The 26,765-nt window shown below is 37.5% G+C and overlaps 1 protein-coding gene across 2 annotated transcripts in view; it reads right to left on the bottom strand.

The window, feature by feature from the left end:
* The window catches only part of LOC136886934 (1-phosphatidylinositol 4,5-bisphosphate phosphodiesterase gamma-1-like), a 737,826-nt gene that overhangs the window by 475,449 nt on the left and 235,612 nt on the right, over nt 1–26,765 (bottom strand). For both annotated transcript variants that reach the window (XM_068231056.1, XM_068231055.1), the window contains 2 exons: nt 3,903–4,072; nt 3,674–3,815 (listed from right to left, as the gene is read on the bottom strand). In XM_068231056.1, coding sequence (XP_068087157.1) covers nt 3,674–3,815; nt 3,903–4,072 — 312 coding nt within the window. The remainder of the gene's footprint in view (nt 1–3,673; nt 3,816–3,902; nt 4,073–26,765) is intronic.

Here is a 26,765-nt window from a genome sequence, read left to right as displayed (position 1 = left end):
TTAAGATGCATGGGGACATAAATTGCAACAATTCTGATAATGGAGACTAGATCAGGTATGAAAGTTTCATTCAAATAACATATGTTTTATGTATAAATTAAAACTGATTGAATATTGAACAGTGAAAGTAACTGTAGTGTTTATGTCTTCTACAGAGTCCATCCTTGCCTAGGAGTATGCAGTGTAACCTTAACGAGTTCAGGAAATATTCATCATTTTAGTTGATTTTGGGTTAAAGATTTCAAAGATTTAAAACTTTTCAAACTCTAAATTAATTGCAGCCTGTAGCAATCGTAATAAAAGTGTTTCTATGTAACGTATATGCTATTCATTAAGTCATATTTTGAATTTTATGTCATATTTTTATGTTTTTTAGGTAATAAATACACACATATTTCATACATTTTTAGGTCATAGAAATCTGCTCCCTAGTTATGAGGGTATTCAGAGGTTGTAGTAAGGAAAGGGCATAAGTATCTGGTAAGACCTCAATTAGAGGATGGTTCCAATATATGGGACCCACACCATGATTACTTGATATGAGAACTAGAAAAGGTCCAAAGGAAAGCAGCACAATTTGTTCTGGGCGATAGCTGACAAACGGGTAGTGTCACTAAAGTGTTCATCTTCAAGTTCTATAAAGTGTAGGCCTAATGCACGTTTCCATCTCGTAATCTCATCTGGATGACCATATCATTCACATAGCTGACATCTGTCTCCACATCTACTGTATATCTTTGTGAAGGAGGCAGCCATCTTCATTTTTGGATTTACTCATGATAATCCTGGAATTTTTCATAGGTTGGTTAATTTAATGACCGAGCTAGACTCTACTTTAAAGGAGCACAATAAAAAAATTAACAGTCATGTTTTTCTGGAACTGTCTGAAACTATACAGAACAATATTTTAGATTCAATGTATTCTGTCACCTTCAGTTGATATGTGACAAGATTTGTTGGAGACAACCAAAACAGCCATTACCGTCATCATCTGAAATCTTTCCTAGACACTTACTCTGTTCATTTTTGTAGACGAAGACAGCTCTTATGCATCGTGCCCTGAAATTCCATATAGTAGCGGAGTCTTTCGGGATTAGTTTCTTAACAGCATGCCGTCTTCTATTGCCTGTAGAGGAGTTAAGTCATTTAGCGCATGTCCCCACTCAATATATAACTGCCTCAAATCAATTTGACACTTGAAAGAGAAAGCAAAGCCTACTGGCGGACATACCTCATGTTGATTGACAACTAGTATACTAGTGGAATGCAGAAGAGGGAAGGGAAGGGAAGGGAAAGGAAGGGGCTTCTTCTTGTGACAAATCGGTTCAATGTCAATACATATTCCTAACATTCATGGGCCAAGTGCATCATCATCATCATCATCATCATCATCATCATCTTCTTCTTCATCATCATCACCATCATCATCATTTTACAGTTCCAGTTTCCCGGGTACTGTTGGTGAGCCTCTTCCATTCTGTCTTACTGAGATACGTTCTGTTGTTAATGATGTCCTCTAGTGTCCTTCCCCGATCTGCAATGTCCATCTTTACGATGGACATCTAGTGGGTTCTTGGTCTTCCCACCATCCGTTTCCCTGCCACATGTCTCTCCAAGTTAACATATGCGGTCCTTGTTGGCTCCATCCTCATTACATGCCAAAACCACCTCAGTCTGGACAAGCTGACCTGATCTAACAATGGTATAACGATCCCAACTTCCTTCCTAACCACATCATTCCTCAACTTGTCCAGTTTGGTTCTGTGAACTGTGGACCTAAGGAACTTCATCTCGGATGCCTGCAACCTTGACGAGTCTTTCTTAGTGAGGGTGCAGGTTTCAATACCATAGCCTAAGACTGGTATGAAGTACTGATTGAACATCACCAGCTTTGATTTTGTTGGTACTTTGGGATCCCAGAGGAGTGTTCGTACTTGCTGGTAAAAGTGAGAGCTCTTCTGCACTCTATTTGCCATCTCCTTTGTGGCTAGTGTATCTCAAGATATTACACTGCCAAGGTATGTAAAGCTTTCCACACTTTCTAGTGGATGGTCTCCTAGCATGATGTTCACTGGTTGTCCTTCTCTGTTTATTGCTATCACTACTATTTTGAGTTTGCACATCTTGAGATTGAACTCCTAGAACTTAACCTTCCATTCACTGAGTCTCGACTGTACTTGTTCCTCAGTTTCTCCCCAGATCATAACATCATCAGCAAAGGCCATTGCATTTAGTTCACCAGAGGTTTTCTTGATGTTCTTCATTATGTCATCCATGATGGTGATAAACAATAACAGGGATAGTGCACTGCCTTGCTGGACTCCACTTTCGGTCTTGAACCAGGATGAACGTCCGTCACCCAATTGCACACAGCTGGTACAGTTCTCATACAGCATCTGAACTTTCCTCACCAGTACCTCTGGAACATTCCTTTTTCTCAGGCATTCCCATATCTTTTCTCTTGCAATGCTGTCATATGCCTACTCAATGTCAAGGAAAACCATAAACAGATCTTTGCTTTTTTCCCAATTATGCAGTTGAAAATTCTAAACTGAAGATTACAACAACAAGAGGAGAAACATGAGAGATTGTTTTCAATGTTCATAGTTTTATGAATAAGGAAGTTGAGAGAAGTAAGAATAAAATGCAAGAACAGAATAGAAGGGAGTTGCTGACAGTACAACAAAGAATAACAAATGCAAAAAAAAGTGCCGTACAGGACGGTCAAAAGAATTTTAGTAGAACAGAGACAACACGAGACTGAAGGAACTTCATATAGTATGCCAGGAAAAACACAGAAAGGGAAAAAGCATGTAATGGACGTTTAATAATTTTATAAGTGTATTATTCGAGGCACAATCCATGAATTTTATATTCATCAGAAAATAACTCTACCAATATCTAAATTATGCCCTGTTTTAGGAGAATTGGTTTCCAAGGAAGTTGCACCAGTTTGAGAAGTATTGTAAAAGAGGTTTCAACTAGAAGAAGACTAGAAATAATAGAAGGGTTTTAATAGAGAAAAACGTTACAAGGAGCATGCGAGTACGAGGTACAAGGAAGAAGGCCGTCCCATCATAAATGAAGCTGAAACCTATACACTGTACATTGTAGCAATTTTACGCTTAAACCATGGACTGACGATAGTACAGTAGCTGGAGCTGCCCTGACAATGATATAAGATAAAACCAGAAACTATCATCTGTCATTAAAGTATGAAGGCTTTCGCGGCCGGTGTCAATATAATAAAATACCGCAGCAGTAGTCGAAACGTCTGGGAGAAGCGAGAGGAGTGGACCACGGCATAACAGCCCGGATGAATTTTATTATATCATCTGTCAGTAAATACAAAGTTTCTAAAAAAATCTGGGATTTTGGGAACAGCCATTTGCCAAAAGCTTGTATTTTAAAGTCTTATGGAATTATTGTTTACAGATGTATGTATACCCCTTAGTCCCATTCTGTGATATGGCGTATGAGGCAAGATGAATTTATATGGCATGTTTTTACTGTTGGATGCCCTTCCTTTCACCAACCACTGTTGAGGAGTTAATGAAGATGAATGAATGAAAATGCATCTCCCAAATGCAGAGTTTGACTTCATGATATTTAATAAAATTTTATAAACTTCAGTAAATCTAGAAAAGTTTTATATGTGAATCTATGAACTTACAGGACTTCGTAAAGGATGTGTGTGGTAGTAAGTAATCAAGCTATACAAACTGTCAAAACAGTTTGTATGGATTAAATGATACTTGGTCTGTCCATTTTCCTGCTTAGATTTTATTCTGCAGTGATTCACCTTTCCCTGTCGCCTGAAAGTAGCAAAATTAGAAAGAGATAAGCCAAACATTCAAGGAAGTGAACTCAATTATCAGTGTACTGTTGAGATGCACACTTACCAAAAAGAGAGAGAATAATCTCCCACAAAGGTCTCACTTTCGCGCACAAGGAAAGTGCCGTCGCCAAGATTGGAGTATTTTCTAAGTAAATCTTCAGCTTCTGCCCGGCCACCAGAAAGTTTCCCATGGAACCACTTCTCACCAAAATGCAATTCATCATTTGGAACACCCTAAGAAAAACATCAGAATTATTTATACAAAATTAGGTCATGCAAAGAGTGCAGTAACCATAATAATACAAAGTAAAGGGAAAAATGTGTTGGTTCTCATACACAATACAAGAAGGTTTGTCAAAACTTCGTTACTCACAAACACATGATACATTTTCGTGTTTCTTTGGCATTCACTTTACTTTAACTTTCCAATTTCAGGCAATCATACCACCGAGACTTGTGCAATTATGATAATCCTTAATGGCAACAAACCAAATCACATAATATCAATCATTAATCAGATACCGCCTAGTCCAATCAGTAGACTTGCAACTAATGATAACGTCAACAGGACATCATGACAAGTGGACAATAGTGCAAACGGAAGATTTTAGACCACGACGTTATAAGAACATAAACTTGTTCTTAATGAGGGCATTTTAACATTTTAACACTCATATCATAATCCTCACTTCAGTTTTAAATGTTTTTAACTACAATATGTAATGTCACTTTTAGCAATTTACTGAAGATGATCCAATTAGGATGAATGTTGTGATGAATGTGATATTTAAGTTTTTAATTTCACATTAACCATAAGGTATTGAATAAGGAATATACTGTTCAACAATAAATCATTGTTATATTGATTTAAAGAACATTAGTATTTTTGGCAATCTCAAGAGTTTGAGGAAGAAGAGTTTAATTTTCAAAACTATAAGGATACATACTGAATAAATATACAGGATGCATTTTAATTATACTGACAAACAAATCAGGGATGTTCTTTGTATTTTGTAAAGAAGGATAGCACAATCGGATTGGGGAAAAAAAATTCCATTTTGAAAATAATTAGGTAAAATTGTTATTTCAGGTGTGCGATTCAAATTGACAAACTAGCTGTATTTGCTCTGCCAGAGCACAAACTACTGTCTGCTGCTGCACTTCAGAGGAGGGAAGGGATGGGAGGGGAAGTGAGGTGTATGATAGAGGGAGACAGTGATAATGCCCAGTACATATGCACATTTCTTGTTTGTTCGCGCAACTGCTTCCCTGCCCCAGTAGGCAGTGTACAGTTTTGTTTTGCACACATTGGCTACTAAGTTTGCATCAGAAATTAGTGAAAATGGCTCCATTTCAGTACATCAATGAAGAAATGACTAAAATGCACCTAGCCTATGAAGCAGCAAATGAGAACAGGAGAGAAGCCTCACGGATTTATGGCGTTTGGTACCCTAATTGCCGCCAAACTCATCATTTAACCTTTGTGTCCATTGGTAGACAGCTGCATGAAGGAGGGTGGAAGGAAACCGTCATGTGACAGAAGTGCGCACATTCCAGCATCAGTTTAGTGTCAATATTTGGGTTGCCATTGTTGGCGACTATTTACTTGGGTCGCATGTCCTTCCTTCTCACCTAAACAGTGAGGAATGCTACTGTTTCTTGGCAAAATCACTGCCTGGATTTTTGGAAGAAGTTCCTCTGGGTAATCAGCAGCAAATGCTGCTGTGTCATAATGGTGCTCCACCACATTACACTTACCAACTGATGAGCCAAATTTAGCACACTGGGGCGAAACGTTGGCAACCAGGAATGAGTTAGCTGGAAAACTTATAATGTCCAATAACGGACCAACTACATTGGTATTATAAATTTACTCATTCGGGATGAATATTTCAGGTACCCTATGGGAAGCAACATCTATATCATTTGATGGTCATGCAGGCATCAATTTTCAGAAATGAAACAAAGTCTCTCATAGTGCATTGGCACTGCCGGTACCTCCAAGTAGCCTACGCAGTGGCCTTCACGGTATGCACTAGCCATGCGTCTTGGTGGGTGTGCTATATAACAACCAATGAGCCCAATTTTTTTCTTTTTTTAAAATTTATTTACTCAAGAAAGGGCACCTGAGCCGAGGCTCTTATGGCGCAATACAAGATATTGGCAGAGTTACAAAATATTGACAATACAATAATAGCTTATTTCTAAATACGTTACAGTCTTACAAATATAAATACAAATATATAATACCACTGTACATTACTTGGTTGTAAGATTTACTGCTCATTTTCTTTTGTCCATTGATTATTTTTTGTTTAAATTTTGAAATTGTTGTTGCCTGTTGTATATGTTTTGGAAGAGCATTGTACACCTTCGCAGAGTAGTGCCATAAGGAGTTACAACCATACTTACTAGTTTTTACAAATTCGGTATGGACTCTCTTTGCTCCTCGAGTGTTATATGAGTGTATGTCATAATTTACAATACAGACAGTGTTTGTATGAACCAATTTATGCTTAATTTTATATACCATTATAGCTAAAGCTCTATCACGTAAAATGTGGAGTGATAGAAGTCTGCATTTTTTAAACAAATAATCTGTGTTAAGGGTGATAAATTAAAAAGTATTTTTAGTGCTCTTTTTTGTAAAATGGCAACTTTCTCAAAGAGTTCCTTATTGTAACATCCCCGAACATGAATCATTTAAGTCAGGTGACTTTCAATGAGAGCCTGATAAATAGATTTTAAAAACTTATGGTAGAATTTATATCTTAGTCTGTGAAGCACTCCAATTGCTGGAGTTATTTTTTTGCATATGGTTTTAACTTGCTCGTTCCAGTCAAGCATTTCATCAATTTTTAAACCTAGAAATTAGTAAATTGTATTCTTGGTAAAGGATGATCGAAGAATGTTAATGTAAGATCAAGAGGAGTTGCACATGCGGGCTTGTGAAAAATCATGTAGTTGATCTTGCTAAGATTAATGGATAGTCTATTGTTTGAAAGCCAAGTTTGTAGTAATCTAATGTCATACTGCATTTTTACCTCAAGTTCTTTAGCAGAGGTACCAACATAGAAAATATTTGTATCATCTGCAAAAAGAGATAATTGTCCTTGTAATTTTAGGGAGCCTATATCATAAACAAATATTAGAAATAAAATTGGACCCAGTACTGATCCCTGAGGAATTCCAACTGATATAGGAAGACATAAACTTTTAGCATTTTTATATGAGACAAATTGTGATCGATCACTGAGATAATCCTTAAACCAGTTCAACGCTACACCTCTTACTCCTGCGTCTTCCAGTTTTCTGATCATGATCTATAAATAATCCAGAAGCTAATTTTCGTGAATCAAGAGCTTCCTGCAGTTTAATGATAATATCCTCAACAGCATTGTATGTGCTGGAATTTGGAATAAAGCCTTATCCTCCTCAGTCCCGAGAGGAAATGAAGTTTGTTACAAGTTTGTTTTTTACATTTTGTATTCAGTTCGGTATCAAATAACACGTGAAAAGTAATATTTTTCTTTTATCATAGATCTTTCATTACGTAACTAAGTGTCCAGCAGGCTGGACACTGGGACTCAATTGTTGTAAACAATGAGAAAAAAGTGAACATAAATTACGATTCTAACTATCTAGCATCAGTTGTTTACACACCTTATGCACCTGTTGTTAACAATGTAACATTCAGTTGTAATACTGGAGGAAAAACTGCCTCTAACTGGAAATACACAGAAATACATTACACTTAAAACACTTGAATTTCGTTCCAGATTTACAGTCCTTGTTTCGACATCTTAGCCATTTGTTTTTGTCATTAATTTTGCAGAGAGGTAAATGGTTATTTCCTGATTTTCTTACGTCGTCGTTGGGAATTGGAGCTGGAGAATTTTTCTTCCTTGGTGGTTCAGGGCTCTCATCGTCCTCATCAGAAGAATGAATTGTCTGTGTTCTAAAAGTGGCAGCAAAGCTGAGTGATGCTCCAATGTAGATCTTGAACTCTGGCAGATCATAAATTATTTACATCTGTGACCAAGTTGAAGTATCTGTCGCATTTCTCGCAGTGAACTACATGTTCACTTGGAGTTCAATCTTACACCAGTTTCACTACAACTGACCTTCCAATACCCAAATAAGTGGAAGGCTTTCCATTAGGCCACATTTTGGCTCCTTGATAGATGGAAAGATCTAGTACCAGTCCATCTGGTATTGGAAGAGCAAAATTTTTAATACCAATTGGATTGGGTTGGTTTTTTACAAACTGTCTCCATGAAGCAGTTCCAGTAAATGGAATCATCTGCTCATCTACTGAGAGACTGCGCGAAACCGGAAGAGTCAAGCACTTTCTACGAACAGTATCAAGTATCGGCTGTACCTTCCACCATTTATTTTCCTATTTTTCTTCATCTGAAACTCCTAAATTGTCCACAAAATGCAACTAATTCCTTAATTTGAACATGCTCTCTGTGGAAAGGACAGCCACTGCAGGCACCCTTAATCCCTGACGATAGCACATCTGAAATATGTAAAATTTCATGCATCCTGTAATCATATGTGCCGTCCACAAGTTGTTTAATTTCCTTCGTAATGGTCTCAAGTGGTTTGTGATTATCCTGCGAGGCTCTGATATTAGTTTGTTCAGCTACAGTCTTCCACATTTCAACAGAAAAATACTGCTCGAAGTACCTCAGTAGTATCCGTAGTTACATCACTTCCTCAGACCACTCTTTCTCAGGTACATCCTTCACTTTGTCAGCAAATTGCTGCCTCTTCTATTTCATATCCTTTGCTTGGTAGACTGTTGTGCAGGGGATATGTATATCTTCAGATTCATCTGGCTCTGGTGATGGATCAGAATTTTCTTCGGAAGAAACCACACCCCACGTCATAAACATCATCATCTGATAAATCATCAATGTCACTGCCCTCTTCCCAATAGAGTGAATATGTCCTCATGTGTGGTAGGTTTTCTGTAAACTAAGCATATTAGAATTATTATTATTATTATTATTATTATTATTATTATTATTATTATTATTATTATTATTATTATTATTATTATTATTATTATTATTATCATAATTATTATTATTATTATTATTATTGTAACACACAGTATAAAAATAATGAATCAACGTATAAATTAATTTTGGATATATTCTATTTCAATGCAACAAACATTCGGACTGAAGTGAGTTAAGATCTCACTTTGCAAAGACGACATATTCTCCCACCAATAAGCTGAGATACTAAACAGAGACCTGCTGTCCAGCCAGCTGGACTTCCTAAGAAACACAGGATTAAGCAAATAAATTATTTAGGTACATTATGCTATATTATACAGAGAGCTTCTCCATTACATATACAAATAATTTCAATTCATAAATATACAATAATTAGTAAATTATTTCTATACTGACCCTTATTTCGTTAGGAAGTCTTCCTACCCATCTTAGCTATAGACGACATGATGGCTGAACACTAATAGCCGACTTCAGAAGCACAAAATCAAAACTTAAAAACCCAAAGCGTAAAAGGTACATCTGCAGCATACTGGACATCAGGATTTAGAGAGTGTAAAACGGTATTTCTAGCATTTACAGCTGTATATATGTGTGTCCAGCCGGCTGGACACCTGGACTGAGGAGGATATTGATATTTATAAAAGTAATTATTCTTAAGAAGGAATTTCAATAATCTTATTTTAACAACTTTTTCTAATATTTTGGCTAAAATGGGCACGATAGAGATTGGTCTGTAGTTGTTTATGTCTAATTTACCTAAGCCTATATGGATGGGTATAACTCTGGCAATTTTTAACAATGTAGGAACTGTACCTTCAGCTAACGATTTGTTAATAAATACAGTGATGTATGGAACTATTTTGGTTGATAACTGTTTGAGAATTGTGTTGCTTAAACCATAACAATCGCAACTACTGGAATTTTTTAGTTCTTTTATCATACTTGCTACTTCTTCATTGTCAGTTGGGTACAAGAATAAAGAATTTCCTGGAGCTGTGTGATAACTATATGGATTACTGGTATTGTTGTAGGCAAATTAACAGCTAGATCCTGACCAATACTAGTAAAATATTTATTTAATGTTGTTGAAATATCACAGGGGTTGGTGATTATATTATTATTAATTTTTAGTTGAATATCTCTATTGTTTCTATTTGTTGTTTGAAGTATCTCGTTAACTAATTTCCATGGATTTTTACTAGAAGCTAACCTGTTACTGTAATAAGAACTTTCAGCTTCTCTTTTGAGTTTAGTGACCTTATTACAGAGTATTTTATATTCATCTTTTAGATATTCTGAGACATACTGGCATCCCCTTCCCAACCTATAATGCTGTCTCTTGATTTTCCCATATATTTTATTTTTATAATTTATGAGGTTGAGGAGTTCAGGAGTCATCCATGGACATCCTGAGTTTTTATGCCTTGATTCAGTTATTTTCTTAAAACTGGATATGCTGGCTTCTGCTAAGAGATTAGTTAACAGTAGTTTCACAGTTGTCATTAGCATCAAGTATCAAAGGATTTTTAGATAAAAGTTTCTGGCACTTTTAATGTCTATTTTTAGGGTGTGTGTTGTGGTGGAATATTTTAAAATACTACTACTATCTCTTACTGGGATGTCAAGATCACAGACCAGTACATTGTGATCACTGAAGTCACTGTAAACATTATACACAATTTTTTTACAGGGTGCATTAATATAAATATGATTCAAAAGTGTAGAACTCTTTTCTGTTACTCTAGTGGGATATATATTATTACATGGCAGTTGGCCATAGCATTCTCCTAGTTTACTCAACTCAATAGATTGCTGATTTTGTGATATTTTATCAATATTAAAAAACCCAATTGTAACACAAAAGTGCCTACTATTCTTGTTTCATAATTCTTCAAGTTCACTTAGAAAGGACTTTCCGAATTTATAATGTGGGTTATAGCAAGCTAAGATAAGTATTTCCCTTTGAAACCCACTGATTTCTATTAATAGTATGTTGTATGGTTTTTCTATACAGTTAATTGACAATAATTCTTTGGCCTGGTGCTCTGATTTAATATAGATAAGAATTTCACCTCCCCTATTGTAATTTCTAGAGCAAAAATAACTGTCATATTTATTTAGCATAAAATATTTTTCTTCAGAATATAGTCATGTTTGCACAATTATTATAATATCAGGCGCATGAGTTTGTTTTATTAGAGTGCACAGTTCTAGCCACTTTTTACGAAGACTTTGAGCATTAACATACAGAATACGTGTGCTATGAATTTTCTGTTTTAGTTCTTCTAGATCATTTAACTAAATCTCTGAATCATCTAAGTTACCTATAGTATTCATCTTTAGATAATTCATGTCATTAGACTAAGAATAACATAACCTAGTTACGCCGATTCTAATTTTAAGATGTCCTCTATGCTCCGTATGGTTACTATCTGTGAGGTGTCATCTTTCCTAGCAAATATTTTCCCTTCTCTGGACCATATATACTTAAATCCTCTTGTTTTAAGGTCCTTTGCCCTCTTCAAGAGTCCCTTTGCTTTGGGAGTTAAGTGTTCGTTTATATAGATCGGCTGGTCTGCAGCATTAATACCAATAGCTCGAGATGAAATTCGTGGGCTTCTTTTCTTGGCGCTGAACAATTCAGCCCTCTTCCATCTATTCACAAACTTCACAACTATCGGCTTCAGTAACGCTGGGTTTCTGGACGGTAACCTATGTGCGATGTCAACATCATTTTTATTCACGTCACATCTGATCACATGCTACCGATAATGCTGTAAACATCTTCATTTTGTATTTCCGGCACACCATGGATTTCCACGTAGTTCCGTCTCATATACTGATTGATTGATTCAACCTCTTCGTGTGAGTTGGAATTCAGCATGTCTAATTGTTGTTGCAACTCACAAATCTTTTGATCTCTTTGACTAAGTTCTGCCTTTAGATCAGTAATGATTTTATTGTTAAAGTCAATACTGTCAGTTAACCTAGCAATCACTTTTTCAACTAGACGTTCCAACACGGCACCTAAGAATTTAGAGCTACTCATAACTTGAATTACCTCTTTGGTTAGGTTAGCACAATGGGGCAAAACGCTGGCAAGCAGGAATGAGTTAGCTGGAAAATTTATAATGTCCAATAACGTAACAACTACATTAGTATTATACATTACACTTACCGTATCACGCAGCACTTAAATGATCATTACCCAGGAAGGTGAGTAGGCCATGGTGGGCCTGTTAAATGGCCTCTGCACTAGGCCGATTTAACTCCCATGCACTTCCGTGTGAAGACTGAAGTACTGTAATCAAACCACTGGGCGTATTGTTCACTTCATTCAGCATTTCGTTCCTTTTATAATGTGAGTAAAGAAATGCATGGCTGAGTGGCGGCAGTGATGCATCCTCACGCATGTTAACCTTTTTCTGGTCCAACGTCGAGGTGACCTCAACATCACGGTTTATTGTAACTGGTCCAAAGTCAAGGTCACTTCAACATTATGTTTTGTTCTACTTTAAGTTCTTTGACCTGATTGAGGTTGATTGATATCCCTGGAGTTCTAGAGCAAATTTTTGCGCACAAAGGAAGCCGTTCTGTTATCTCCATGGAAATAATACGAGATATATGTAGCCGTGTATCGTCATGGTTACCCACGGCCTGTCAGCTGTGTTTACATTGAGTAGTACTGCACATGTGTTGTACTAGGCATGTTTATCTGTGAATGCGAATTGTCTTGGTTGAATGTACGATATAAAAGCAGCAATATGAACGAAGAAGAAATATGTATGCACGTATATTTAGATAGCAGTGACAATGATTATTTATTAGAATTAGACAAGGAGTTTAGAGAACTGTCAAGTGAAGATGAAGGTATAGTGAACTCCAGCATTGCAAATAAAACTTCAGCGACTGGACCTGTGCATAAAAAAAGAACGGAACGATCCAGGACCATTATATGCTGTTTCTGAAGATTCAGAAGAGGAATTTCCAATGACTGCTACAAAAGCAAGAAGACGCGCGAAGGTAATAGGCCGGGCTGGAGGAGGGGATACGGCACACGGCAGTGATGCTTCTGAGGTCAGTGTTGATAATTTGAGTAACAGTGATGCTGAAAATACTCGCACATACAAATGGGAATGAAAATTACAATAGTGTTTACTGGAATGTAACATTTAATGATAGTGAGCCTCCTAGACTAAGTTATTTATCAAAGTGGAAAACTAGATAACAGCAGGTTCGTCCTAGCTGTATCACTCCACTCCAGATTTTTTATGTTAGTTTACACTCCTGCACTGATAACGAAAATTATTATGAAAACTAATTCCTATGCAAAAGAATATGCGGTAATAATAACAACAACAACAACAACAACAACAACAATAATAATAATAATAATAATAATAATAATAATAATATATGTAATTATAGTTACCCTAATAAAAATTCTGAGTTTAATCTGACTAGGTACAAATGTGCAAAATTAATTTGGACCAGACTGTTGGAACATGTGAAAGAAAATTGGTCTGCAAAGGGTTAAATAATAAAGAATGTTAGAGAGAGACTCCACAAGGCATATCTGCCCTAGCCCTTTCCACCCTGAGCCACACGATCGTGGGGGTTGGGTTTTTATTTTATTAAAAGAAAACTAGCCTGCTTCTCTGCATCACACTGGGCTGCAATGATCATGCGGGTTCCGCGCTTCGTATTGCAGTTGTTTTTATTTCGATAGTTGGGCACAAGGAGGCAGCATATGTGTTTAAACTTTTGTACACAAAACATATCATGCGGCCTCAGGTTAAATTGTCCCTTTTTATTATCTTTTACATATTGATTTCGTTGTGAATCTTTTTAAAACATCCTAGAATCATCATAGAAGGTATACATATCCTTAACAATGCTACTTTTTGAACCTAGCGGTTATAATAAACTGTCAATCTGTAACTAGCACGATGTTGTGGGTTAAGGTTTAATTTGAGGTAATAGTGTGTTTCTAACCTCAAAAGTGATCAATAGTATTCTGGGAAGATTTCTCTAATTAAGCATTAGTATACTTATGTGAATACAAAATTAATGATTTATATGAATTTTAAGCCTTTGCTGGCAGGACCTAGTGTTTACAATGCACTATGTCTTCTGGTATAGGCTAGAGCAATTTTGTTACTTTCATTGATCTGTCTCCGTCTTATCCTTGGCTTTGACAATATGAAAGTGACTGAGGTATGAGTGATGCTAGTAATGCCAATCCTTATGCAGCCAGTCCCTGCTATGAATGGTGTGAAAATGTTGCTCATAGGGTCGGTTGATGCATGCATTTCAGTGGGCTTGGCAGATTGATAAGTAATAGCAACTCTGGCTCGGCGAGGAAAGCAACGGGAAACTACCTTGCTCATTTCCCTAGTACGCCTCTTCAGTGATGCCTAGGCTATCTATGACAGCTGATGGCAGAGCTGTTGAGGATCCCACCAGCGGAATCGCTGACGGACTGAACATACATACATACATGAATTTTAGGGATACCAGATGAAGAAATAGTGAGGTTAACCTATGCATCTGATTGTGAGGACTTATTCAGTGAAGATGGTGATGATGATGATGATGATGATGAGTGGGTACCTGAACCTACATCTTCACACGTAGGCAATGATACTGATGATTCTCATCACGGTAGCGATATTGATGAAGAGGAAGAACACACAGGAGATAATGATTCTACTGATAATCATTCTCTAACCATTTACCTTTGCCTTTGCTGGCGGGACCTAGTGTTTACAGTGCACTATGTCTTCTGGTATAGGCTAGAGCAATTTTGTTACTTTCATTGATCTGTCTCAGCTTTATTGGCTTTGACAAAATGAATGTGACTGAGGTATGAGTGATGCTAATAATGCCATTCCTTATGCAGCCAGTCCCTGCTATGGATGGTGTGAAAATATTGCTCATAGGGTCAGTTGGTGCATGCATTTCAGTGGGCTTGGCAGACTGATATGTAATAGCAACTTTTGGCTCAGTGAGGAAAGCAACGGGAAACTACCTCACTCCTCATTTCCCTAGTACGCATCTTCAGTGATGCCTAGGCCATCTACGACAGCTGTTGAGGATCTAACCATCCTTCGGGCTGAGGACTAAACAAACAATCACTTACCTACACGTCAATCACCGAGTCCCAAACCGGCATCGAACCGAAGACTACTTTTCAAAGAATATTCTGTTTATATAAGTCCTATATTGATGTTTTATAACCTATTTTACTTCATATATTTGATTCACTGTAAATAAAATCATCCACTTGCAGAGTTTCATATTCTCAACATGTCATTCAGCAAAGAAATGTGCTCAAATAAACCCTAAACAGCACGATTGTGCGGGTGGTATTCCACGAGAACGGCGAAGAAAATATTTTTAAAACTATTTTTCCTGAAATCTAGGTTCAAAATTACGTACATTGAAGTAAGAAAAAAATTCAAATTTCAAAGAAAATATCTCAGGGTGGAAAGGGCTAGAACAAGGGGTACCGTATGGTAACAGCATCAAAGAGATAATTTTTGCACTATTGATCTTAGGATAAAATTAGCTTATATATTTTTGAATTTTGAAATTTCCCTATTTTACAGCTATCCCCGGTCAGGAAAACTTTATTCTTCTTTACATATACCGTACAAGTGATGATTTACCACTGACAATGAATCGCGTAAAACATCTAAAAAAATATCTTTTAGAAACGAAATAGGAATACCGAAATGAAGGAAGAAATTAAATGAAAATTTTGTGACAGGTCCTCGTGCGCCAAAGAGTAACCCAATCACCTCCCACCAACTGGCGTGTATGTGATACTTTTATTCAAAGTACTTAACACAGGGTTCATAGTGTCTCTTCTTTTCAGAATCAACTTCTTTGGCCAGTGAACTGTTACTCTCAAACCTTATTGTTGGATCAGTAACAACACTGATGTTTCTCTTCCTGTCAACTGCAACAGTGTCTGCACGTTTACTGGATCAATCGCTAGAGATACAGTGCACTTCTTCAAAGATTTCAAATCTGCCAGATTTTTTGAGAAATTATGCAATACTGCTCCTGACCCTATGGTGCCTGTTATTTCTCAATAGTTCCCCTTTTTTTTGCAGAAACCAAGAACATGAGGAAGGTTTTCTATCTTGTTGCAGTGAAGGCAACGGTTTTCTTGGCTTCTACCAGGAAAGCTTTGGACTGCTAACACATTGCAGTTCATTTTAATGACATTAGTCCATTGGGAAATGTAAAGTCCTTTCTTTGTTGTAATCCAGGTGTTTGATTGTGTCCATTCTGAAAAATGCAAGACACCTTTTCCACAGTGGGGTAGTTTTTTCCATGTTTCAAACTGCTGATCTCTCAGTTTCTTCCAAAGAGTCTGTACCTTAGGTTGTTCATCGGGAGTGAAGCCAAGGCTTCTCAGACTACCCTTTATTTCTTGTTGAAAATTTCTTGTTTGTACCAGAAGTGGGTCAACAACAGAGTCCAGCCTGTTACAGATGTTAATGCGTTAAAAGGAAAGCTTCCCACGACACTCTCATAATGCCCAATTCACAAAATTTTTTAGCTGTAGAGCATACAGTCTGGACAATCCGTTGGTAAACAAATTATTTCCTTTACTGTACTCCTGGTTAATTTATCGACATCATCTAAAAACCCGCGTCTGAATTTTGCTAGTTGCTTTACATCGCACCGACACAAATATGTCTTATGGCGACGATGGGACAGGAAGGGGTTAGGAGTGGGAAGGAAGCGGCCGTGGCCTTAATTAAGGTACAGCCCCAGCATTTGCTTGGTGTGAAAATGGGAAACCACGGAAAACCATTTTCAGGGCTGCCGACAGTGGGATTCGAACCTACTATCTCCTGAATACTGGATACTGGCCGCACTTAAGCGACTGCAGCTATCGACCATCTGAATTTTGATAAGGATGCATACAGTAAAGCATAAATCAAACTCGGCCAAATGCATTGATATATAATATTAATATTCTGATCTGATATAAGAAAAATCGAGTTCACAAGTGTCAATAAATTATTGTTTAGTTTAATGTTCCTTTCATCTAATATTATTTCGTTGTTCTATGAAACACCAAAATATTTAAGGTTTCCCTGCTTATCAATAGATGACACCTCCAGTCCACTGATAGTCTTGATAACAATGCTCATCAATTGCCCATTCTCAATAACTATAGCTTTTGATTTAGAAGTATTCAGTGTGAGCCTTACTTTGAAAAGGCATGTGGTTGCTGTGTCAATCATAAGCTGCTGATTTTTTATTTTTAGATATTAATGGAATATCAGCAAAACCTAGCGCTGCCACGTTGTCGATATCTTGCACAAGATTGTAGCCTAATTGAGCAGCATGTTCTAAGTCGTTTAATGCCCTTAATATGAAATCAATTGCCACATGAAACAGAAGAGATGATAGAGGCGATCCTTGAGCTATTCCCCTATGAACTTGTTCTTAGTTTGAGTGGTTGCGTCTACTTCCACATAAATCAAATTGTTCCTTAAAAGAGATATTATTAAAGACCTCAGTTTCTTAGAAACAGATATTGAATTTAGTGCATATTCCAAGTGATTATGACCAATATTATCAATCGCTTTGGATACAAAGTGATGCAACAATTCTTTTTTTTTTTTTTTCTTAAAATTTTAGTTTTGCGTCTTGAAGACAACTGTTGACCAAAGATGAATTTATGAATGTACCTGGTGTAGACACAAAACTTCTTTGCTGGGTTGACAAATCAATCAATCAATCAATCAATGAAAGGTCTAATTTTTCTGTCCAAACCTTTTTCAATGATCCTTCTTAAAATAGAATAAATTGTTATTGGACGCCAGTTACTAATTACGTTTGGATCTCCTGATTTAAATAACAGGATAGTACGACCTCTTCTTAAACTTCGCAGAACATAATCCCAGGTTGTTATTATATTTGCTCTAATAATGATGAATTTTGAACATTCTATTTCCTTAATGACCTTAAGAAATACTCCATGAGGGCCAGGAGCAGTATCAACATTTATTCCCTTCATTGCTTGTTGAATCTCCTCGTCTGTCACGGAACAGCCATATTCATTATCCTTATCATCAGAAGAAATGTAGTTACTTAGAACAGCAGGATTTTCTGTGCCTATGGAATTTGAATAGAAGTCATATACTTCCAAAGCAGGAAGTGTATATTGTTTACCTTCAGTATGGACTCGGTGTACAACTTTACATGGAGTACACACCAGCAAACTCTTGGGTGCGAGATCATACCGGACTGTCTTGTAATGAGTGGAGAGAGGCTATAAAGATGACTGCTAATGTTTCTGCGGTGCGCTCGGTGCCAGCCAGATCCCCGGACAACAACCTCTGTGGCATTGCCACGGAGAGAAAGAAACTCTTGGTCATGTCCTGGGATTCTGCACACACGGCGAGCTCCTAAAAAACATGCGGCACCACCAGATCAGATACTTCATTGCCGAAGAACTGAGAAAGAAGGGATTCAATGTACATGAGGAGGTACACGGACTGGCCATAAACGGTAGTTCACAAAGAATTGACATCATAGCCTTTAAAGACAACAGCTCTCAAAGATTTATCTTAGATCCGACTGGTAGGTTCGAGCACCATAGTGATCAGCCAGAGGAGGTTAATCTAGAAAAGACTGACAAATACAAACCCACTATCCCTTACTACAAATCTAAATACCACCTTCAGGAAATTGAAATAATAGGGATAATGGTTGGAGCTCGCAGTATCGTACCTCGTCACTTCGTCGCCACATGAAGTGCTTCCAACTCCCAATGAAGCTCATCCATGAAATTGCGACTCTCGTCCTCCGAGGCTCAATCAAGATCCTGAGACACCACCTCTAGAGCTACAGCTCTGAAATGCTGCACTAATTATACTGTTCCTTTATAATTTAGAGTTTTCTTCAATTAATAGACCGTACAGAAAATTTTATATGTTTTACCTTGTACTTAGTGGCAGCCTGTAAATACAGGAGGTTGTTTCTACATAAATGGAAATGTATCATAATATTTTGAATGACCTTCTTTCTTCTATAATAGTAAGAATGCTGATGATTTTGTTTCTTATCCCTAAATTGTTTATCACGGCGCTGAGGATTGCTACAAGTAGAATATTTTGAAGGTTCATGTTTAATTTGCCTAGCTTTTTGAGCTCTGAAATATTTTACTGATGCATGTTCATGACCTTTGCACTTAGATGCTGCCCTATGCAAAAATTCAGTGAACGTCTCTATTACACTGTCAAATTTTCTTCATCTCTAACTCCATTTTTAATTTCTAAGAACTCTTGTTCCCAAACCATCAAGTTATCACTTTACAATGGCGAAAAATGAAAGTATCCTCCAAATCAATACATCATATATTCCGTCATTAGACGGAGTAAACAAGACTACCCTAGTTAAAGATTCCGCTCCAAAAGAAAAATTTTCCACATTCACTTTCAATAATAGTAGCATTTACCAAATTTCTAACATTTTCAAGAAACACAGCATCAAAATAGCTTACAGAACCTCCCACACCAACTCCAAACTCATTTTCAATCCACACACTGTAAACAAGAACAATAGCAACATCAACAACAAATATTTGAACTCCGGAGTTTACAAATTAAAGTGCCAATCCCGTAATTCCAGCTACATAGGTCAAACAGGCCGCAATTTTGTCATAAGATACGCCGAACATCGCAACGCTCTCAAATATAATCGTTTTTCAGCTATGAGCGAACACCATAAAGCATCCAGCCACAAATACACTTCGATAGATAAAGACCTGAAGATCTTGCATTATGAGCAAAAAGGCACCTTGCTCAACATTCTCGAGAGCATCCACATCGATTTAGATCAGTTTATGAACCCCACTCACAATTTAAATGAAGTCAGCGAGAAAAAGAACATTCTACTTGAAACATTCATCCCATACATTTGTCAGAATTTCCATAACACAAACAATAACACAACAATAGACTCGATCATGCGACCGAGACCGTCACTTTGAGAAGGCCACGCCATTCGAGCTTTAGAAGTCAGTGAGTAAACTAACATCCTCTTGAAACATTCATTCCTTATATTTGCCAAACAAACCCACCTCCATCTCTCCAACTCAACACCCCTCCCTTCCTCAAACCAGCCCTGCACCTCCCCTTCCCTCTCCGCTCCTTCCATCCTAGCAAACACAGCCGAACCAACAATAGACTCGATCACGCGAACGAGACCGTTACTTTGAGAAAGCCAGGCCACTAGAGAGGACACCACCTACTGCACACCGTAAGTTTAAGCATTCTTCACAACCATTCCACACTTTTTACTTATCAACCCATGTTTCTCATACAACCTCATTTTTTTCCATTACAGATTAGAACTTCATTGACGGTTTCCACTAGATTACTACAATTTACTATGCATCTGTCTTCCACCTAACACAGCTTCTCATATTTTTATATGCGGCTCTTCCGACCCCTCTATAATAAGGCAAAACACCAGCCAACATTATGAAAATATAATGAAGAAAGGGACCGCTAGATTGAGAAGATATTGAGAATGCTGCTATTTCTAAAACCTTAAATTTCATGGTGTTTTTTCTCCTTATCACAGGCTTTTCGCCTGCAGGTTAATTCAGGCTTGGTTTCTCTCAAAATGTTTGCTCCCGCTCTCCTCCTGACCAGTTTGATGTGATGGATTTCCACTAAGACGATTTTGACAGCGATTTCAAACTGTTTTGTGATTTTTATAAACCAATAGTTTGTAAACTATGAGGTCCACAACCTCACCATGTGCTACTATCATTCATTTCCATCTACATCATTTGTTTTCTCATTCCCTTGTTTCTTAGGTTAACGCAGTTTTTAGTATCTATTATTATTTCAAATTAACACCTGTTTCACTGAATTTTGTCACAATAAGTTGTTTTTTGCTCTGCATATTGATGTAAATATTGTATATTTGTGCTAATTTTGTTTCCGTATAGGCTCTCTTTTGTTTGTTTTTTCATTTGCGCTTTCATTATGTTTTTTAGCATTTTTTCAACTCATATTATGTAAATTATTCCAACACCCCTAATTTTTTTCACTGAAGATGGCTCAAACGAGCCGAAACATGTCTGATCTTGTTTACTCCGTCTAATGACGGAATATATGATGTATTGATTTGGAGGATACTTTCATTTTTCGCCATTGTAAAGTGAAAACCGTCAATACGGAATGATTCTAATATCTTGTAATCAAGTTATCATCATCAGAATTCGCGTCCGAATTATAAGTTTTCACAGAATGGGGTATCGGATCATCGTGCACCCTATATCGCTGGGTAATGTTTTTTTTTTTTTAAGATAAAAATTTCATAATGTTCCGTATTGAACTGAATCACAATTAAGTTGAAACAAGAAATAAAGTGGTTCAACCTATTCAATACAAGGAAAATAAGAAATGTAAACTTGACAGTCTTATTTGATTAAAAGCGGGACCGGTTTCGACCACTATTCTGGGTCATCATCAGCCGATTAAATAAAAATATAAAACAATGCATAGGAAAACAATAAGTAAAGGATAAGTCTTTCACTAAAAGCACTTCAAGAAGCACTATAACACTATAGGGATTAGCACTGCGTGATGTAAGATCCTAAAATCCAGAAGAAGACGAAGATCAGTCATTTAAATGAAGCAAGGTGCAAGTTCTTGATGAGCAGCATAACATACATCTCATCTTCAGGGGCAGCAGATGTTGGTGCATACATCTCTACAATATTGAATTTACAAGGTGTTGAATTTATCTTGATGGAAATATTTCTATCATTAATTGGATAGTATCCAATGACTACACTACATAACTTTTGTGGAATGACGACCACTACACCATTCTGACTTTGATGATTATGTCCAGAGAAATATACTGTGTTACCATTGGTAGTGGTGAAATGCCCAGCACCTTTTCAGTGTGTCTCACACAGTCCCAACATCTTCAGGCCATGCAGTGTCATTTCTCTCTCAACAATTGACAGTTTGCCAGTCTGTAGTAAACTTTTCACATTCCAGGTTCCACATAATATCTCTCTTCGAAGCGAATATCTTTGATTCGAGGCTTCTCTCAAACCTGGCCTCCCCCTCCCAGATCCGATTGGGGGACTTGAAACTCCGGAATTATATTTAATAGTAGGTACGAACATTTAGAACTGAATTGGGTTGTCTCGGGAAAAGTGATGAGGTGGATTCCTGTGTCCTTCCTCATATCAACTAGGCCACTACTAACATGGAGAACATATGCGCCTGCAGCCGCTCCTAACATAGAATACAGACACTGCCTGAAGACAACTCATCTGGCCTATCTGCCAATTTGGTACTAACCTTCCTCTGCCAACTAGGTCATTGGTTCTCTTCAACTATTGCCTCATCTGCCTGCTGCGCCATTCCAAAGGTCACCTTCTCTGCCCGCCGAAGCAGTAACCCTGGCAAGGGACCCTTACATGGGACTACCAGCCAGGTCAGCTGGACCAATGTTTTTTAAAGAGGTGTTACTCCTCTATACCCAGAGGTATAATAACAATAATAAATTATATTTACTGGTTGTCTTTTTAGAACAATCAGCAAATAAATAATTAAATAAATGTTTTTGGTGACAATGATAAAGGAAAGAAAGCAGCTATAGCCTTATTAAGGTACAGCTCCAGGGAAAATGGAAATTGATTATACAATTACCAGAATATAAAACTTACAGCTACTTGTAGAAATGCTTTTAATACACTATGGACTTCTGATGGGTTTTCAGCACCAGCAGCATTTATGTATTCTACATTATTCTGTTTGTTAACAAGGAAGCCGGGTGACTGGAGTGGGACATTGATGATGATGATGATGAAAAACAAGTATTAACAAATAATGATGATTTTATAAGAAATCAACCATCACCGTATTAACATAATGAAAATAATGTTGTACTTATCTGGATTGCAGAAGCTTAGTTCGTTGTCTCCAAACACTATTTCATGACTGTGTTCAAGGAGAGGCTAGTGAAATGTTTTGGGCAAAGCATGTTGTTCTGCGGAGAGGGGAGAGGAAACAGGGAAAGGGTGAGAGGAACGTTGTGGATCCTTCCTATTGGATAGGGGAGAGCATGACTGTTCCTTCACTATGTAATAATCAACATACTGTACCGTGGAGGAGGATGGGGAAGTAGGGGCGGAGCAATGTGAGTGTTGTGGAACTTTCCTTCACCAACTGGAGAGGGGAGAGAAAGTTATTAACCTTCTTTCTGTTAAAATGTGTCTTATGTATTACGGATAAATACAAGTGCCGGCCCCGTGGTGTAGGGGTAGTGTGCCTGCCTCTTACCCGGAGGGCATGGGTTCGATCCCCGGCCAGATCAGGAATTTTTACCTGGATCTGAGGGCTGGTTCAAGGTCCACTCAGCCTACGGGATTATAATTGAGAAGCTATCTGACAGTGAGATAGCGGCCCCGGTCTAGAAAGCCAAGAATAACGGCCATCGTGCTGACCACACGACACCTTGTAATCTGCAGGCCTCCGGGCTGAGCAGCAGTCGCTTGGTAGGCCAAGGCCCTTCAGGGCTGTACTGCCATGGGGTTAGGTTACAAAAAATGCAAGTTAATGATTTTGGGTTAAATAAAGTTCGGAATTGAAATGGAGAGTATCTATTAGACATCATTTTTAAGATAAACCATACACTAAAGGCTGTTAAGCGCTAATTTAAAGGGTGTTGTCCAGAAGTTATGTGAGTAGAGCAAAGAGGGGGAAATTCTTTAAATGTGTATTGTCATTTAGGTTGGTTTTGTTAGCTTTTTTTTTTTTAAATGTAAATTGTGATTGCTTCCTTAATATTTAGAGATTTACTTTTTTGATGTGTGACATTTTTGGATCTGTGTTGATGTCCGTGAAATGGTGTGAACTGTCGTATATGTGCTCTCCGAAGGCTGAATGCTGATTATATCTGATTGTGTTTTTGTGTTCTTTGTATCTTGTGTGGAAATTACGTTTTAGTTATCCTATGTATGTGGCATTGCAGTTAGGTTCTTGGCACTTGAGCTCATAGACTCCTGACTTGGAGAAAGTGTTTTTTTTGTTTAGGTTGCACTTGCCGATGTGTCTCTGTAGTGTGTTGTTCATTCTAAAGGCTACTTTTAGACCTTGTTTTTTGAAAATATTAGCTACTTTGTAAGTGTTTTTGTTAACGTAGTTGAGAATCACATATTTTTCCCTGTCATGTGTGGTGGTTTCCTGGGCATTTTTCTTATGTTTATTTAATAGTTTATCTACTCTGCCCGAACGGTGGTTGTTTCCTTTTGCAATTTGTTTAATAATTTGTATCTCTTCATTGAAATCCATTGTGCTCATTGGTATGGAAATAGTTCTGTGTATCATTGTATTCAGTCCTGCTATTTTGTGTGTATATGGGTGGTTCGGGTAACTCGGACAATGTTTTTCGAAAAGAAAAAAAATTCTGGAAAACTAAAATGTTATAGGTAATGTAAGCGGCTGGAGTAGGGATGTGCTGACCCCATCGTCCAGTGGGCAAACACTGCAATCAGCCTCCCGAGTATTGGCAGGTAAACCACAGATCTAACTGACATGAGGACATGCTTGTCAGGCACTGACCATCTGGTGCAAAAACGAACACTAGCAAGCCAGTGGTTAGCATCTTTATCACTTTTAAATGTCAAAAGGGCCTCAGACCGAAGTTATTACCTAATGTGACACAGTCTTTGAGCAGATCTATCAGGTATTATGGCCAACATGGTTCTGTTGATAGGTGGATTTGCAAAAAGAGAAAAGTAGGAATTGGGACCATGAATATTTGACCCTGACTGGTATGACAGAAGAAATCACAGATATAATGGAAAGAAGAAACATATCTATATTGGGTCTGAGCAAAACAAAATGCAGAAAGACAGGTAACAAGGTTCTCAGAGGTGGCTACAAGTTATATTGGTGTGAACTGCAAAAGGAGGCCAAAAATGGTGTGGAAATTTTACTGACAAAAGATATGGATGCCGAGTCAGAAGTTTCCTACAAGAACGACAGGATCATAAAATTATCAATACAATTAGAGTCAACAAATTATGTGATTGTACAAGTGTATGCCCCACAGTCTGGATCCAGTGCTGACAATAAAGACTTAGATGATGTGATTGATGAAGAAAACGTTATCATTACTGGAGACCTAAATGCACAAGTTGGAGCAAACAGGCAAGACTGAGGATATCGTTGGGCCATATGGATTCAGAAACAGAAATACATCTGAACAACTGATTCTTTGTAGAAGAAATGGCATGATCATCAAAAACACCTTCTTCAAAAAACAGGAGAGCTATACAATAACAAGGTATAGCTGGGACGGCAAACATAAAACTTTGATCGATTATGTCATCACAAATAATAAGTTGGGGGGAAATGGTTGACTGATGTCAAGGTCATTCCCAGTGAAAGTATGGACAGCGACCATAGATTGCTGACCATGGACTTGAACCATATGACAAATATAACTCAGAAGAAAACAAAGAAGAAATGAAAAATAAATACATGGAAATTAGAAAAAGCCCAGTTCTAGGAAGAATATCAGAAGAGAATACAACAAAACCTACCATGGGGAGGAACAACAACAGTAGATGAAGAGTGGAAAATTTTAAAAGATACATTTATGGGAGAAGCTAAAGAACCCTGTGGGAAAACAGAATCGACCAAGAAGGAAAAAAAAGACAACCTCAGCTTATGGTAGCGTAACAAGGGAGCGTATCTGATAATGCCTAAAAGAGCCAGGAGTTCGTGGCAGTTTTATTGTAAAAGTGAGGATGCTGTATGAAAAAACAGTTGTGTGCATGTGGTTTGCAGGCTGTCCAAATGGTTTGAAATGAAGAGAAGAGTATGGCAATGCAATGCTTTGTCATCCCTCCTATTTATCACTATGATGTATGCCAAAACAAAGGCACTAAAAAAGGAAGGAGCAGCAGGACTTGCAAGCTTTCATCTTTGCACGCGACATGGTTATCTGGGGTGAAACCAAAAATGATGAGGAAAATCAGCAAAAATGGAGTCAAGAGTTTAAGAGATATGATTTAAATATCAACAAGGCTAAGACGGTGGTGATGAAGTTACAGAGGAGAGATGACAAACCACAATCAGAATAAATGACACCAAACTGGACAGTGTTCCAATGTTTAATTACTTGGGTAGTATAGTATCAAAAGATAACCTTGCAAAATATGAGATGGGCAGTCGAATTAGCAATGCAACTCAATTTTACCACCAAGTAAGACAACTGCTGTGGGATAAACAAGTACCATAGAAAGCTAAGATGACATTATATAAATCAAATTATACACCCATCCATTGTAAGATGTAATTTATGCCAGGAGATCCCAAGGATTATCTGGCAACCAGTGTTGTTGCTCAGTTAGCACCAGCCGGAGGACACGTGTAGGGAAATTTCAGGTAAAACCTACAGACGTTGAGCAACGTTGTCACCGCAATCAGAAGTGTAGACTCCCTTTATAAATGGAAGAAAATTCCATCTCCCGAGTGTAGTTGTGGTGCTGAAAGACAAACTGTTCAGCATATTATCCAAGAATGCCCTCTAACAGCCTTCTCAGGAGATTCAGCCGAGTTCCTGATGGCTACTCAAAACGGTGTTAATTATATTAGAGATACCAATCTGACAATCTGACTTAATGTGTTCAGATGTGTAGATAGTTTTAAAATACTTTTATTGTGATGTGATTGTACACCATACGATAAATAAATAATAATAAATATATACACCCATCCTACTACTACGTTAATGAGACAAGACCACTCAAACTCCAAGCTGCAGAAATGAAGTTCCTATGCACCATGATAAAGAAGACCAAGAAGGACAAGTTCAGGTAT

Source organism: Anabrus simplex, chromosome 1 (assembly GCF_040414725.1).
Source record: "Anabrus simplex isolate iqAnaSimp1 chromosome 1, ASM4041472v1, whole genome shotgun sequence".
NCBI lineage: Eukaryota > Metazoa > Arthropoda > Insecta > Orthoptera > Tettigoniidae > Anabrus > Anabrus simplex.
The sequence above is the reverse complement of the archived record's forward strand: the minus strand, read 5'-3'. Positions and strand labels throughout refer to the sequence as shown.